At 51.4% G+C, this 16,293-nt stretch overlaps 1 protein-coding gene and 1 long non-coding RNA gene across 2 annotated transcripts; both read left to right on the top strand.

Moving 5' to 3' along the window:
* On the top strand, nt 1–8,746 carry LOC141370465 (uncharacterized). The gene is made up of 3 exons (XR_012374509.1): nt 1–264; nt 1,854–2,189; nt 8,219–8,746. It is a non-coding gene; the product is annotated as an uncharacterized lncRNA (long non-coding RNA).
* A 2,856-nt stretch (nt 8,747–11,602) lies between these two features.
* Nucleotides 11,603–12,564, top strand: OR2AT4 (olfactory receptor family 2 subfamily AT member 4). The gene is given in 2 exon segments (XM_025848624.2): nt 11,603–11,834; nt 11,837–12,564. Coding segments are annotated over 2 exon segments (960 nt in total).
* The last annotated feature ends 3,729 nt before the right edge of the window (nt 12,565–16,293 follow it).

Here is a 16,293-nt window from a genome sequence, read left to right as displayed (position 1 = left end):
GTGAGAGCAGGAACACAAGCAGGGGGAGTGGGAGAAGGAGAAGCAGGCCTCCCGCTGAGCAGGGGGCCCGACGTGGGCCTCGATCCCAGGACCCTGGGATCATGTCTGGAGCCGAAGGCAGACACTCAGCGACTGAGCCACCCAGGTGCCCCTGATGCAGTAGATTTTTGAGACTCAATCTCCTCATCTGTAAAATCAAGATAACAGGACCCCTTGAGGCAAAGTCGCAATAAGCCTCAACTATCTCGCCCTATCTTCACCTTGGTATGTGCATAGGAGGTTGTAATCTCTTGTAATCTCTCCCAAGGCCTAACTGGGTGACCTGAGGCTAGTCACTTGCCCTCTCTGATCTTCAGTGCCCTTGTCTGTGAAATACCTTCTCAGCGCTGTCATAAGGCTCAGAGGAGCTAATGGATGGATTAGCGCTTGCTAAGTTCTAAGAGCTGAGCATTAATAATGAGCCATTATTAATAGGGTGACAATGGTAATAGGGTGATTCTTGTAATTCTGCAAGCAGAGGATGAGGAGGAAGTAAATCATGGCAGGTCTGACCTGACTGACAACCCCACGGGAATAAATCACCAAGAAGGGCCCCTGAGGTGGGAGGGAGCTCAAGGGCAAAGTTAGGGCTCTGCAGGCTGGCTGGGGGGGGCCCTTGTTAGCAGCTGTCATTCTACGGGCACGGCAGGGCTATACCCTCTCACGGGGTCCAGACTGGGTGCTGGCTGGCCCGTGGCTCCCAGCCCTGGCTCTGCCACCAACACACTGGCGTTGGTCAGATCCTATTTCTGCCTGGTCCTCAGTTTCCTTAGATAATGGTCGGGGGGGTGGGGCAATAAAAAGAAGGATCTCATTCTGCTCCACCCCAGTCTTTGGGGAAGAACCACGTGAGCTAACGGATGTACCACTGCTTTTGTAAAGTGTCAGGTGTGGGACATGAGGGATTATGGTTATTAATAATTTGGCTCCTGGGAGAGAGGACGTGGGGGAGGGACGCAGTAAAGGCTGGGAGAGGAGCCGGAGGGGAGCCAGCCCCAGCCCCTGACTGCAGGGAGTTCCAAGCAAGGGTTCCAACTCCCAGACGACTTTGCAACACTGCCCCCTGGGGGCCAGAGAGCAGGTCGGTGCCCCAGGCTTTTCCTCCGAGACTCCTCCAGTCAGGGAAAGGGGGCAGAGGCCCACCGCCCCAGGAGGCTGAAGTGGACAGGCTGGGGGGAGCCCAGCGAAAGCAGTCACAGCCTGCCCCTGCCTCTCCCCTCCCTTCCACAACTGCCTATTCGCTCCACAAGTCCTTCAAGCCGGCCCCGTTCTCCCATCCGGCCGGCCCCACCCTCAAGACCACCAGACGCTCTTGCCTGGGCCCTGCTCCAGCCTCCTCCCCAACCTCCAGCCCATCTTCCTTCCAGCCTGAGGGAACTTGCCAACCCTTAAATTTGACCATGCCCCTCCCTGCTTAAAACTCAGCCCTGTCCCGCTCTCCCCAGCGTCCTCGGGAGCAAGTGCCCCTGTCTCTCAGATCAGTGTCTCCCCTTTGCAAATGAGACAAAATAGCGGATGGTCAAGGACAAGGCTTTGGGGGCAGGACCACTGGGCATGACTCCTGGCTTCTCCACCTGGTAGCTGGATTACTTCTCTGCTTGTTTGTAAGTTTTTTTGCATTGTGGTAAAATAGACACAGCCTAAAATTTACCCTTTTAACCATCGTACGTGTACCATCCGGGGACATGAAGTGCATTCACAGATTTGCGCAGCCAGCCCCACCACCTGTCTCCACAACTGTTTCGTCTTCCCAAAGGGAAACCCCATATCCGTGTGTTACTCAATTCTTGTTGCCTCTGTGTTCTCATCTGCAGGATGGGGCTCATAAGCGGCAGTCTTCGCAGAGTGCCTGGTGGGTGCTCAATCAGCATCACCAGTATTGTATTCTTTTGAGGCACTGGCTCCGGAGGGCGCATGCGCAGCACGGCACCGGTGATCTACAGAAACCCGAGGGCCCTTTATTCCCTGGGCTTCATTTCTGGGACTTGGGCAGAGTTTATGACAGCTGCTGGGGAAGCATGCCGCATGCTTCATCTAGGAAGATGAGTCACTTCCTCCCTGATGGGCTTGCGAGCCTGCAGATGGGGAAGGCAGGAAGCCGAGTGCACACGCAGCTGATCTCAGCCGGCCGGCCCTCCGCAGATGCTCAGGTGAGGATTGCTGGGGCAAAGAGCATTCTGTCTGGCGTTTGGGCCCAGTCTGGGCCAGGGCAGGACACACAACTGGCCTCTGCTCTAACTCAGTGCCGTTTATCTGGAGCATTGTCAGTTTGCATTTTGTTTGGTTCTCTCCTTCTCCCACTCCAGCCAAACACACCTACCCTCCCCACTCTGCACACACTCTTCCTAGCTTCACTCGCTCCGACTGTTCTGGCACTCATGCCTAAAACACTCTCACTGTCAAAGTGACGCTGTCCTTATTTAAAGGCCTGCCCTTTTTTTGTCCTCTGGGTGAAACACAGATGCGTCTTCCTGGGGGAAGGGAGACACCAGGCCTGAGCTATCCCAAATGGAGCAGACCTGGTCTCTGGCAAGGGCAGGGGTGGATCTTTCCAGCAAATCCCAGCCCAGGCCCACAGAATCCCTTCCTAGGGGTCCTTAGGTTGCAGACTCCTGTCTCTTGAGTTGAAAACATCGAACCGTCTTCCAGAAATAGCCACAAGGAGAGGCAGTTCAGCATAAGCAAACCAATCCAGTCTTTGGAGTCACTTAGGCCTGAGCTCTGCCAACAACCAGCCATGTGGAATCGGACAGCCACTTCACTCTTCTTCTTTTATTTTTTAAAGATTTATTTATTTATTTTAGAAAGAGAGAGAGTGAGCAGGGGAGGAGGGGCAGAGGGAGAGGGACAGAGAGTCCCAAGCGGACTCCGCTCTAAGCACAGAGCCCGACACGGGGCTCAATCTCATGACCCCGGGGTCACGACCTGAGCTGAAACCAAGAGTCAGTAGCTTAACTGACTACACCACCCAGGCGCCCCATCCACTTCATTCTTCTAAGCCTCAGTTTTGTCAGCTATAAAATGGATACAATCAATATGACTGGCATTCATGAATCACATGCCAAACACTGTTCTAAGTACTTTCCTTGCACGGACTCAGTTAATGTTCCCAACTACCCATTAGAGCCCCCAGTTTACAGATGAGGAAGTTGAGGCACAGAGATGTGAGGAGACTTGCCCAAGGGTACACAGCCGTTAAGAGGCAGAACCAGGATTTAACCTAGACAGTCTGGCTCCAGAACTTGTGCTCAGAATCATGGCACTTAACTATCTCAGAGGGCTAGTTTGAGGACTCAGTCATCTGTCTACCAGTCCCTAAACCATGGGCTTGAATAGAGTTGAGTACGGAGCTAAGCACTTTTGACAGGGGTCCACGCCTATTCTACTGATCACCGTCTGAATGACCTTGGGTGTGTCACTTTCCTCCTCAAATCTCAGGTTTCCCTCCCACAACAGAAAGAGCTTGAACCCCAGCAGGTGATTCCTAGATTTTGCCCCAGCCCAGACACCCTCCTGATGTCCACCTGTTCCTGGGGTCCCCCAGGCACCCCTGGCTCAGCAAGAGCAACTGTTGGCCTGGAGACCTGCCCCTCCTAGTTCCCTCCTAGGCCTCTACTGAAACCCAGTCTCACCGGAGTCAGGTCCATCCCTGACCCCCATCCCTCCCCACAGCCCACGGCAGCTCTGTCCTTCACATTCCTGTCTTCTCCTCCCTGTCCCCCTTAGCTCAGAGTCCATTCCTCATTCTTCCAGACTCTTGCAGTCCCCGTTTTCTTCTGTGACTCCAGTTTCCTTGTTCGAATTCATCTCCCCCATTCTCCCAGAGTCATCCTTCCAAACCCCAATCTCATGGCACCCAGCCCTGCTCATCAGAGCAAAGCTTATTTTTTAGCTAAAAATTGTTGTTTGTCGTCACATACCTATGACCTACCTTACTGGTCTCCCCACCTACCCTGGTCCTCCGCCCAGAGCATACCACACACACTCATGTCTTGGTACCCATACACATGCAGTGTCCCCCTGGTCAAATGCCCTTCCTCCCTTTGTCACAGAATTAGCACTCACCCTGCAAGGACCACTGCCAACTGCCCCCTCCCCCAAGTGTTTCCTGACTCAGGAAGAAAATGGACGAGGTCTGGATCATATCCTGGTTCTCTATGTGACCCTGGTCAGTGAGCATTGAACAAGCTGGCCATACCCTCAGGGAACTTTTCATCAGCCAGTTCCTCTGCCTCCAGCCTTCTAGGGTGAAAAACCTCAGAGGAGAAGACCTCCAGGGGACAGTGATAGAAAACTTCACAAGCCTTCACATTTTGCAAAATACTCTCACCTAGAGTATCTCACCAAACCTTCACTGTGCTGGTGCTGTTACCCCCACTCACTCAGGGGAGACAGAAGCAGAGAGAAGGCAGTCTTTTGCCCAAGTGGAGCTGGTAGGTGGAGGAGCTAGGATTTTAACCGCCGCCCCCCCCGCCGCCCCCGGGCATTAGGCCCCCAAAGCTGATGCATCACTGCCTCCTGGTGGTGGGAAAGATAGTGATGAGAGGGTCGGAGACCCCAACCCTGGGTCCTGATTCTGGACTCTCCTTCTAGGAGAGTCCCGCTCCATGGCCTCCTGCCCACAGCTGGCAAGGCAGCCTAGGTTCTCCCTGAATGTATTTATACCTTCCCTTTCCTCCTTGGCACTTTCCTTTTCCAGCCTCTCGAGTCTGCTGGAGCTTTACGCCGTGAGGGTGAGGAGCGGTAGGGGCGAGACAGGGAGACAGAGTGTCACCGACTTTCCAGGGCAGAGAGGCGCGGCTGCTGGCCTCTGTGCAGGTGGGAACTTCAGAGGGGCCGGGCTGTTTTCTCTTCCGAGCTCAAAAAAGTTCCTGAGATGCACGGGCTCCACCTGGAGACACATCTGGACCTCCCCACTTTCTAAGGAGGGAGAGGTCTGGCCTGTGAATGTTACGGGCCTCCTGGTGGCCCCAGGAGAGAGGGACAGGGCTTGGGCAATCTGGGTGGAGAATGCTTACGACACCAGCTTGCACCTTTCTCCTCTTCTCAACCTGCACCTCATGAGCAAAGAGCTTGCACTCGAGAGCTCCTCACTCAATGGACAAACCCCCATCGTACAGAAGAGGGAGCTCAGCCTCACGAAGCTAAATGCCAGGCTTGAGTCTGGCTCCGGTCTGGTGCCAAGATCTGAGCCCGCCCCGCTATACAGGCTCCAGGTCCCATTGGGTGGAGAGAACAAACTCCCTACAACCTCCGCATCTTCACGGAATTTACCCACCATTCTGGTCTGAAATGAGACCCCCCCCCCCCCGTGCCCCGCACCACTAAATCTGCAAACTTGCTTTTACACCCCTCCTTTTTTTAACCCCTTCTCCCACCTAACTCACCACGAAGTCTAGACTCTGGGCTCAGAAGCTCCTCTCCTCTGTCGACCATCCTTCCTCTTGTCCCTCTCTACTGGCTTATCTCCACCAACAAATGCTGGGAAATCTGCTCAAGTTATCTCCACTTTAAAAATACAACAAAATCCTCCCTGACCCCTCATTGCCCTCCAACGACACACTTCTCTTCACAGCCAAGCCTCTTGAAAATGCCGTCTACCCCTCTCTCCACTTACTCAGCCCCCAACCTCCCACGCCCGCTGTTCCTCTGGACCTGTTCACCCCAGCGTCGCCAGTGGTCTCTTCCTTACTGGGCTCCCGGACGCTCCCCGCTTCTCAACCTCTGGTCCCTTCCGCGGCTTTACTGCTGCTGGCCGCGCAGGCCGTTTGGAGCTAGCTCCTCTGTGATATCATGGTGGCTGCATTCTCTCTGGGCGTTTCTTTTTTTGTTCTCAGCATCTTTTGCAGACCCTTCTTGTTCTGCCCCCATCTCGTGCTGGTTTCCTCCGAGGTTCTGTCCTTCTCGCTCTACACTCTCTCCCTAGCTCTGTAAAAACAAAGGCTCCCCCCTCAACCCCAAGTCTTTACAACTCAGCTCTCTTTCTCCTGGGCTCCAGACTTAAACCCTCAAACATCTGCTGGACATCCCCACTTGGATGTCCCACTGGCTCCTCAGATACAATACGTCCTAAACGGAACTCCTTATCTTCCTCTGAAAACTTGTCTTCCCACCTGCACTGCCCACCACCCACCGCCATCTGCCTTGTCACCCAAGCCAGGATGCCTGGACTCTTTCATAGGCAGTTATCACATTTTGGCCAGTCTGCCCCTTGCAGATTTCTCTGATCCTGGGTAGTAAAAGGCGTGGGCCTTGGAGATGGATAGAATTCTAACAGTGTCTCCCTGTGGGTCCAGAGGAGGGGCCAAAGCAGGCTTCGTGACTTAACCTTTCTGAGCTTCATCGTCTATACAGCAAGGGTAATGAAAACCACCACTCAGATGAGCTGAGATGAAGCAGGTGACCACCTGGGCACATCATTGGCACAAGTAAGCGCTCAGGAAAGGCAGCGGCTTCCGTCATCGGGAATACTGTTACTTCTCCCTATTCCTCTTCTTGCGACCCAGCTCCCCGCTGGTCTCCCTGCCTCTAGCCTCTCCCACGAGAATCTGCTCTCCACGTGGCAGTCGGGGTGATCTTTTTGGAACAGGCAGCTGACTGTTAGTCCCCTGCCTGAAGGCTGGTCCTGGCTCTCCCGTGTCTTGTGCTGAGTTGTTATTCTGCGGTCTGGAATTTGAGCCCCTTCTCTCTCTGGCCCCTGCCGACCTCTGTAGCTTCCCTTTTTGAGACTCCCAGTCTCTCCCTCTGTTCTGCATCCCCAATACTCCTCTGTCTGCCCCTTGAACACACCTCCTGCTTTTTCAGCCCTTCCTGACTTTGTCCCTGCCTTATTGGCCTTGAGGGCTCTCCTCATCTGCTTATAATTCATAACCAACCCAAAAGATGTCTTCCATGATGCAAGCCTGCATTGTTCCCTCTTCTGAGCCGTTCAACTCTATAGTAGTACACATCACACTGGATAGAATTGCCGGTCAGTGTTGTCATTGGCTATCCCTACTAGACTATGTCGATTCACTGTGATCGGGCGGCCGGCACACAGCCAGCTTCATTCAATAGGGAATGAATAGTGAGCCTCCATTCTAATTTTGAAAAAATAAGCAGCATAGGCAGCCGGGCCTGGTTAATCCAGAGGAGAGCAAGAGTGCTGGGGGCTAGAGGAAGAGGGCTTCCTGGAGGAGGTTGGCCTGAGTTATAATGTGTCTCACATAAAGAGCAAGAGTGAGCAAAAGAGGGCAGGTGAGTGTGAGAGAGTGAAGATCTGGGAAACGGAGTGGCTCCCTGCTCTGTCACACTTGTTCCTCTAGCTTCAAAACACTCAAAGCTCCGCTCCCACCCCCTGGCCAAGAGCACAGGACGGACTTCACACTTACATAGAGAATTTTCACAGACTTTTCCTTCTGTGTGTCCTTGGCTCAGAGGCTAGCCTGAGAAAATGTGAGACCTCAGATCCGCCCCGGCCCTTGGCTTGCCATGTGATGGGGCAATTCCTTCCACCTCTGAGCCCCAGTTTCCTCATGTCACATGGGGCTCCCAGTTGTTGCTCGATAGCTGGGAAAACATCCACAGACCACAGAGTTCCGAGCCCCAGTGAGGACTGTTACTCTTATTGTTCCATATCAGCAAAGCCCAGTGGTAGCTGTTAATCGGCCACTTGGGAGTCCCCAGAAAAACATTACCCAGGGCCTCAGCAGAATGGGATCTCGAGGGGGAGAGCCCCAGACGCCTAGTGACGGGCAGCGCCTGGAGGTTTAATGGGGCCAGGCTCAGCCCCAACCTGGTTCTCCCCACTGAGGCAGCGCTGGCCTGGGGAGTGGAGGGAGAAGCTGAAGTGGCCTGGGTTGCCGGTGAGCTGGGCCACCTGCAGAGGTCTTGGGTTCAAAGGCAGTGCCCAGAGCTGGTCAGAGCCCAAGGAAGGACAAGGTTCTGGGAGGTCAGGCTTTAGGGGGCAAGCAGGTAGAGACTCTCACCCCGCTTGAGAAGGGCTCTAAGAGAAGGGAGTTGGGCTAAAATCTTTCTGCCCCAATTTGTAGCATCCTGGGCAGGCTGGTTCTGCTGCTGATTTGCCATGTGATTTTAGCCAGGTCATAGCCCCCCTCTGGGCCTCTCCCTTGCTATCAGCAACAATAAGGGAGCAGGACCAGGAGGTCTCCATAAAGTCGAGTGTTGTCTGATTCTGCAGGAATGCTGGAGAGGATTCTCTGAGGTTGTGGGGACAGCCATGCTCCAGTGTCTGTGGAATCACCAAGAAGCAAGATGGGTCCCACTGAAGACACTGGCTTTCTAAGAGAGGAGTCAAAGTCAATCTCCAGCCCCAAGCAACCCACAGGCCAATGAGGGAAACATGGATGACAACCCCAGAATGATCTGGGCCTCCAGACGGGGAAGCTTCGGTGCCTCTCCCAAGGTGACCCCTTAGCGGGCCTGGGCAAGGAGCCAGGAATGTGGCTGCTAGCGCAGTTCTGCCACCAACACCTGTGTGACCTTGAGCAAGTCACCCCCTTCTTTGGGCTTTTTAAATTTGAAAGTTGGGGAGAGAGATGGGGATCGGACTACCCACCTGGTGTTTCAGGAGGCTTCTGGCTCTGATGTTCTGTGATTGCCCAGCAAATCCTGCATGTGCCATTCCCAGGGGCCCAGTCTGAGGAGGGCACGGCCGCTCAGACTCGCAGCGACTCGCAGGGAACACGGTTTGGATTCATTTCAAAGAAATGAGGGAGAAAAGAGAAAACCCTGCTGACCAGCCCATTAGGGGAAAAAGTTGGGTTTCACTCAGGCGAACTGTTTCGGTCATAAATTCATTTATTAAAAAATGTTTGTTGAGACTCTCTGAGGAGCTGGTGGTACCAGGCGCGGGGCACATAACATTTCTGCTCAGGACGTGGGGCCTGGCTACCGTGACGTTCTCCTCACAGCTGGGCCCAGTCCATCTCTTCCTTAAGGCATTTCTTGAAATGAGCATTTTTCTAGCCATGTAGAGCCTCCGTTTGGTAACCAGCCCATCTGAAACTGTTGGAAAACACCCTCAGAAGAAAATAGAAATTTATAGCTGTCTCTGACATCAGCCTATGAAAGGGAGAGAGGAAAATAAAACCTTTGGCCTATTTTTCCCTAGGTGGAAAGCAGAGCTTCCCAGTTCTCCAGGTGTCCCAGCTTGGTGGATGGAGGCCAAGGCCAGAGCCCGGAGGCCTGCTTTCCAGGACCAAGCCTGGCAGCGGGCTCCTGTTGCCCTGGGCCTGCTCTCCAGCCCCAGCCCTGTCGATTCTTCGTTTGTGAAGAAAGGACCGGGGACTGGCCAATCTGCAGGGCCCTTTCCGCTCTTACACATTCTGCGACATGAGAAGGGTTTTGTTAAGAGAGAGAGAAGCTGGAGGTGGTCTTGGAAAACCAAGGGGGTACTGCTCACGCCGTGGTTGGGACAGCGAGGCAGTGATCTGAATGTCAGCATACCCTGGCCCCCGATCACTGAGTCAAGGTAAAGGGCGAGCCAACAGCTCTTGCAGCTCAGTTCCGGGGGTTGCAGAGCCACCCTTCGGGTCTCGGGGTGGGGTGGGGGGGTGCCACGGTTGAGTGGTGACCTTCTTCAACCGCCTCTGGGGAGCAGAGTGACTCCCTGCAGAGCGATCCGCCAGCTCTCCTGACACTGGTTCTGAGTCTTCCCAGTTCTCTGCAGTGCCCTCTGAACTGAGGCCAAGAAAGGAAGCCTCCGGGGTGCTGGGCGTAAAATGGCTAATGAGTAACACCTGCCAAGCTGCGGCAGCTACGAAAGGGGAAGACATATGGAAGGTCCCTGGAGGCTGGGGTTTTTTTATATTTTTGTTGTTGTTTTTTTTTTTTTCCCAATAGGGAGAATTCATTTTCAACTTGGATTCCATTCAGGAACTGACTCCTTCCCCCAAAGTCACATACAGTACCTCTACCCTTCTGGGGTAACAAACATTTGGGTTTGCTGAGGACAGAGCAATTTCCCTGGGGCATGGAAATTTCAGGACTAAAACCAGGCAGCTCTGGGAAAATCAGTTCTGGTTGCACCCTGGATATGACAAAGAGCCAGGATGCAAAGACAGGTCACAGGCACCCAGGTTAGACAGAGACAGATGGAGGGCCCCACTAGCGGCTCCAGAGACAGGGAAGCCATTCTTGGGTTGAGACAGCGGTTGGTAGTGTTCCTTGGAGGCAGTCGCTCTCCCTATCAATACCATAATAAGATGGCCCAGAAAGGGAATCCTCAAGGGAATGGAAATATAGAGACAAGGGATGCTGATTCAAGAGACACAATATCCCAGTCCAGATGGAGTGAGACAATGAGTGGGGTGTAGAAGAGGAATCGAATCCAGAGCTGTACAGAAATGGTTCTCTCGAAGTCTCCAAAGAAGTGTTCCCACCAGTCCTGTAGAGCTCATGAGCTCGAAGCCTCTATCAGAAGCCACTGACAGCCTTAGGCTCAGAGATAGGAAGGTAGAATCAAGGGAACTTTATTACAAAGTATGTAGTTTTCACTGCAGGCTTTAGCTTCGTCATCCTCAACCAGTGATCTTGTTATCTTTCTGAGGTCTCAGGTGAAAGAACTCCACCCAGGAACTGCCGTGTAGAGATCCCCAGACTGGATGGTCTTATGCCAAATGACTGAACTCAAGATTCTAGTGCTAACAGTGGGCAAAGTCTGGTGAGGGTCCCATAAACATTTCCATACCCAGAATGTTCCTCCATCCGTGGTGGCAGGAACTAGGCTACCCCATGAGACCCCCTTAAAAGAGCTACTGAACTAACAAAGAAGCAGCTTCATTTTTAATTGACATTTGAACTGAAATGGATGCTTCTCAAGACTTTTCTTCTCAGATGGAATAAGTTTGCCCACTAAATTCCACAATCTGATTGATGTGGTTCATTTATGTTACTTTTTTTTTTAAGATTTTTATTTATTTATTTGACAGAGAGAGAGAGAACACAAGCTGGGGGAATGGCAGGCAGAGGGAGAGGGAGAAGCTGACTCCTGAGGAGCAGGGAGTCCAACGCAGGGCTCGATCCCAGGACCACAGGATCATGATATGAGCCAAAAGCAGACACTTAACCAACTGAGCCACCCAGGTGCCCCTGTTGCTTTTTTTTTTTTTTCTTTTAGACCAATGGATCTAGGGTTAGAAGACTGCGTAAAGATTTTGTAATCTAGCACCTACCCTAATATTAAAACTTCTCTGTAGCATTTCAACCAAAAAGGCCCCAGCCTTGCATACCTCTAGTTATATGGAATTTACTAATTTTCACGTCAATTTTGTGCCTTCTGGGATAGTTCTAATTATAAGACTTATTCCATATGTGGGGTTTGGACAGCCCTTCATGGGTTTGTGTCTTTCTCTCTTCCCCACCAGGCAGGACCAGCTCTTTCAAGCATTGCTCATTAGACACCTCACCATCCTGGGCTTCTTAATTGTGCAATGAAATTCTAGACACGAAGAAACTGCTGGGATTGAGATACACAGTTGAAAAGAAAAAGAGGAATGTTCTAGTTAATGTTTCCCTGACTGTTCTGGTTTCCAGAACAGTGGACATCCAGGCCTGACCCATGATGGAAGCCATCTGTAATGGATCAGAGGACTACTCACCTGTCTTCTAACTGGGGGGCATTCTATCTCTGTATGAATCCTTCTTCCTCCCTGTCTTCTTGGTTTTCCTCTTAATCTACCTGCTCATCCTGCTGGGAAACGCCCTGATGCTGGTGGCTGTGGTGGCAGATCCCAGCCTCCACAAGCGCATGTACTTCTTCCTGATCAGTCTCTCGGCCCTGGACATCCTCTTCACCTGACCACCGTCCCCAAGATGCTGTCCCTCCTCTTGCTTGGGGACCGCTTCCTCCGCTTGCCCGCCTGCTTCCTGCAGAGGCACCACTTCCACAGCTTCTCCTGCTCAGAAGCCTTCGTCCTGGTGGCCGTGGCCTATGACCGCTGTGTGGCTATCTGCCGCCCCCTGCGCTACCCTGTCCTCATGACCTCGCGCACCAGTGCCGCCCTGGCAGCCTGTGCCTGGCTCCCTGCCCTCCTCCTGCCCATCCCCGCAGTGGTGCAGACTTCCCACTTGGCCTTTGACAACACTGCTCACATCTCTCACTGCTTCTGTGACCACTTGGCTGGGGTCCAGGCCTCCTGCTCTGACACCACGCCCCAGACCTTCATGGGCTTCTGCATCGCCATGGTGGTATCCTTCCTGCCCCTTCTCCTGGTGCTTCTCTCCTATGCCCACATCCTGGCTGCAGTGCTTCGCAGCAGCTCCCGAGAAGGACGCTCGAAAGCCTTCTCTACCTGCGGCTCCCACCTCCTGGTGGTTGGCACCTACTATTCATCCATTGCCACAGCCTATGTGGCCTACAGGGCTGACCTGCCCCTCGACTTTCACATCATGGGCAATGTGGTGTATGCTGTCCTCACCCCTGTCCTCAACCCTCTCATCTACACGCCGAGGAGCAAGGATGTCAAAGCAGCCATCACCAGAATGGCATGTCTTCAGGACCCAAAGAATGCTGGGGAACCCTGACTCACAGGTGTAACTTGATCTACTCACAAATGCCAGTAACAATAGAAGGAAAAGTAGACAGTTCAGATAGCCAGATAGAACAATAAATCTCAAAATACAGTCCTAGGTGTTTCTCCTCCATTGTAATAAAATAGTGACATTCTTTCCTTAATTCGCAGTTAAAACATAAAGGATTTTTCTATTCAATTTTTAAGTTGTAAATCCCAAATCTCACAAGACTGTGAAGATAACTGTGATCACAGTTCCATTAGTTGAAAGAATTTTGAATCTCAGAGACTTCAAGTATTTGACAAGCAAGAAATTCAGTCTTTCCCCTTATGTCTCTTCTTCCCGTATTTCTAGATGTCCCCAGGATTGCCGACAGATGGTGTGAATCAGCCTTGCCCTTTTCTGCTGTGGTAGCAACTCAGAAGTCCCCTTCAAGGAAAAAGTCTGACACTGCTACCCTCTCAACCCTTGTTGCCTAAAAACTCACTGCCATGACAAATATTGTAACATCAGTCACACGGGAAATTTACCTCTGGTATCTAGACACTCCTGTCATAAAAGTCGAGCATGCTCTTCTTCTAGCTTCTGCTTAGCAAGGGGGGTTCTTTCCCAAACCTGTGTGGGCATCGAAGCCTTACAGTTCTTTTATTTCTCAGCCATTCCACAACAATGGGGAGCCAAGTAGAGAAGTTTCCCCATATGGTTAATAGGCTGTGTCCACAACCTCTACTCTTTCTCGAAAGACGGTCCCATGTATTCCTCTTTCTGGCCTCAGCAGCCTGGCCAGGCTCCTTATTTCCTTCCCATACCGCCCCCCCCCCCCCCTGCCAGATTTTCTTTCGAAGACCTGCCTGGCTTGTCCAGCTGGGGACATACACACCATACAGTGAAAGTGTCTGGGGGACCCAGGTGACAGATGTCTTTATCTCTGTCTCATCACAGATATTCTCATCCCAGTTTCCAGGGTTCAAGTTTTTGCCACTCGTGATGCTAACTTTAACCGTTTTTCTGTTGCATAAAACCCAAGGTAGCTGGGAATTCAACTGCTGATGCAGTTCAGCCAAGGGTATGATTTGTTCTCGGATTCCGTGTTTCAAAGTCTTGCCCATCGTATTATGGTCAGAAAGGGTTTCCTGAAACAGAATGATAGCAAGGCTCTCGGTCTCCTTGTTGACTGGCCCTGAGCGACTGGAATCGTGACTCATGTTCTTCTATTTAAATGGTATGCAATCTGCAGCACTTGCCTTCGTCCTGGAAATCGGTGTCTAGACCTCTATGGGACCACAATCCTTAAGGTCTAAAGAAGACAACTTAATAAGTTGCCTTGCCTCTGAGTTCCATAAGCTATTAGAATTTAACCTGGGAATGTGCGAGGGAATTTATTTATTTATTTATTTATTTATTTATTTATTTATTGCTCTTTACTCCACTACCACCCGATAAACAACTCCACGAGTATCACCATGTTACTACTGAAGTTCTGTCTTGTGCAACTTCTCTTCTGGTACCAGTTTCAGTTTCAGTTCAGGGCTGTGGTTTCCTGTGTGCCTGGCAGAGTCTCATGACATCTTTTCATCTTTAGTTCCTCTTCTAGAAGGAACATTGACTGAATCACAGCAGATTGCGGTGCTGCGGAATCCCAGGCTGGTTCCACCCCACTCACTGTGTCCCTGTGGCCCCTCCTAAACATTTTTCAGGAGCAGACATGAAATAATAGCAGCAACAACAATAACAATAATGTTTCCCACCTGCAGCCTCACTTGCCACGACGCACAGTCTCTGTGTATCTCCCAATTAAAACAATAATTTCAACTTTTGTGCATCACAGGACACTACGAAGCCAATCCCCAGAATGGGAGAAAATATTTGCAAAGCATACACCTGACAAGGGATTAGTATCCAGAATATATAAAGAACTCCTACAACTTAACAACCAAAAAATTAACAACACAATTCAAAGGTGGGCAAAAGAATTAAATAGACATTTCTTCAAGAAGATATACAAATAGCAAATAAGCACATGGAAAGACACTCAACTAGTTATCAGGGAAATGCAAATCAAAACCAAAATGAGAAACCACTTCACACAAATTAGGATGGGTGTTGGTAAGAAACACGCACACACGGAAAATAGCAAGTGTTGGTGGGGATGTGGAAAAACTGGAACATTTTTGCATTGCTGTTGGCTCCTGAATGCAAACCTCGCCTAGAGTCTGGTCCCTAGAGAGGGTTCAGTGTAGGACAATGCTACCCAGGGGACGGTGATTTCTGTGATGATGATAATGCACCTCACACAGTGCAACACTGAAGTCCTGTTCTTAGAGGATGAAAACTGTTCTGTGGTTATCTTTGCACTTGTACTTTTCCTGTAAGTGGACAGGGTGCCCCTGAGACCTGCTCTCCCCGAGAGGGGAGAGGGACCAGCCCAGCACAGGACGGATGGGCCTGCCTCGAGCACATACACACATACTTACCTTTCTTCTTCCAAGCTTTCAGATGCCCTAATTGGCCTCTAGAGGGGAAACAGATCTCACTGAAGGGCCCTAATTAATCCCTAGGAATTCGGTTCCCCACATTCTCCTCTTGCTCCACTCCAACTCCCCAGTTACTTGTTTCAGACAGGAAAGGAACTTTGCAGACTCCCTGAGGAAGGAGAGGCCCTAGGAGGGGATCCCATGTGTGGTCTGTGCTGACTATCGTAATGAGGCCCCAGGAGACCCTGCCTCATCAAAGCAGACCCTGAACTTGGAAGGTGAATGTTCAGGCGTCTTCCCAGGCCCTATTCTGGCTGCACGTCCACACCCACTGTGCCCCATGTCATAGGCATTAGCGTTCTCACCTGGCTCCCCACGGGCATGTCTGTTCATACAGCTCTTTCTGTCCCATGGTTCTGGAGGCAGGGTCTGTGTCTTTGCCCTGACAGGTTGTCACTGCTGGAGGTCATGCCCTCACGAGATCTAGCTCCATCACATACTCCTACTCATCCTTCAAGGCCCAGAGCAAATGCTCCTCAGTGAAGTCTTAGCCCAAGGCCGGATAGGCCACTTCACCCTCCGTGGGGCACCCATGGTTTGTGGCTCCTGGCAGAGCGCTTAGTGCTGAGGGCCTGGAGCAGAGCTGGTTGTGTGCGTATCTTCTGGCCACGACCCCAGATCCATAAGCGAGTAGAAGCTGCAACCGAAGCAGAGGAGGCCACAGTCTTAGTTCTGCTCTATTTTCATCTTTACTCCAAAGTGGATGATGCTTTCTGCCTTGTGTTTATAGACGTAACTTAAAAATGGCTTCGGCAGTCAAAGAAAATTAGGAAACAAGACCTAAAGATATCCTCACGTGCAGGACTCCTCAGAGCCTTTACTAGGTTTGTATCCACTGGGAATCTCTGAGAAGGTTATGAGGATGCAGCAGTTCCTAGACTTTCTCACTACAGATCTTTTTGACTCCTGAGCATCTTACAGTGCCAGTATACTGTTGAATCACTCTGGAAAATTCTGACGTAGATCACAGTTCACAGGTACTCAGTCCCGTTGGAGGAAAATCATTTTAAAGCTTCACCTTATATCATATTCCAAAATAAACCCTAGGTGTGTTAAAGAATGATTGCAAGAATGAAACTATAAAAATGAAAGGAAATGTAGGCAGGTGACTGCGCATTCCCAGAGCCTGCGCTGAGCCTGGCCCACAGTGTTCTGTGATGATCTGCGGAATGAACACGGGGTCTGTGGTGTCACTGACAGACATGCT

This window comes from Callorhinus ursinus, unplaced genomic scaffold (assembly GCF_003265705.2).
Source record: "Callorhinus ursinus isolate GAN/ISIS: 27379988/994484 unplaced genomic scaffold, GSC_fseal_2.0 scaffold35, whole genome shotgun sequence".
NCBI lineage: Eukaryota > Metazoa > Chordata > Mammalia > Carnivora > Otariidae > Callorhinus > Callorhinus ursinus.
This window is presented reverse-complemented; position numbering and strand designations above follow the sequence as displayed.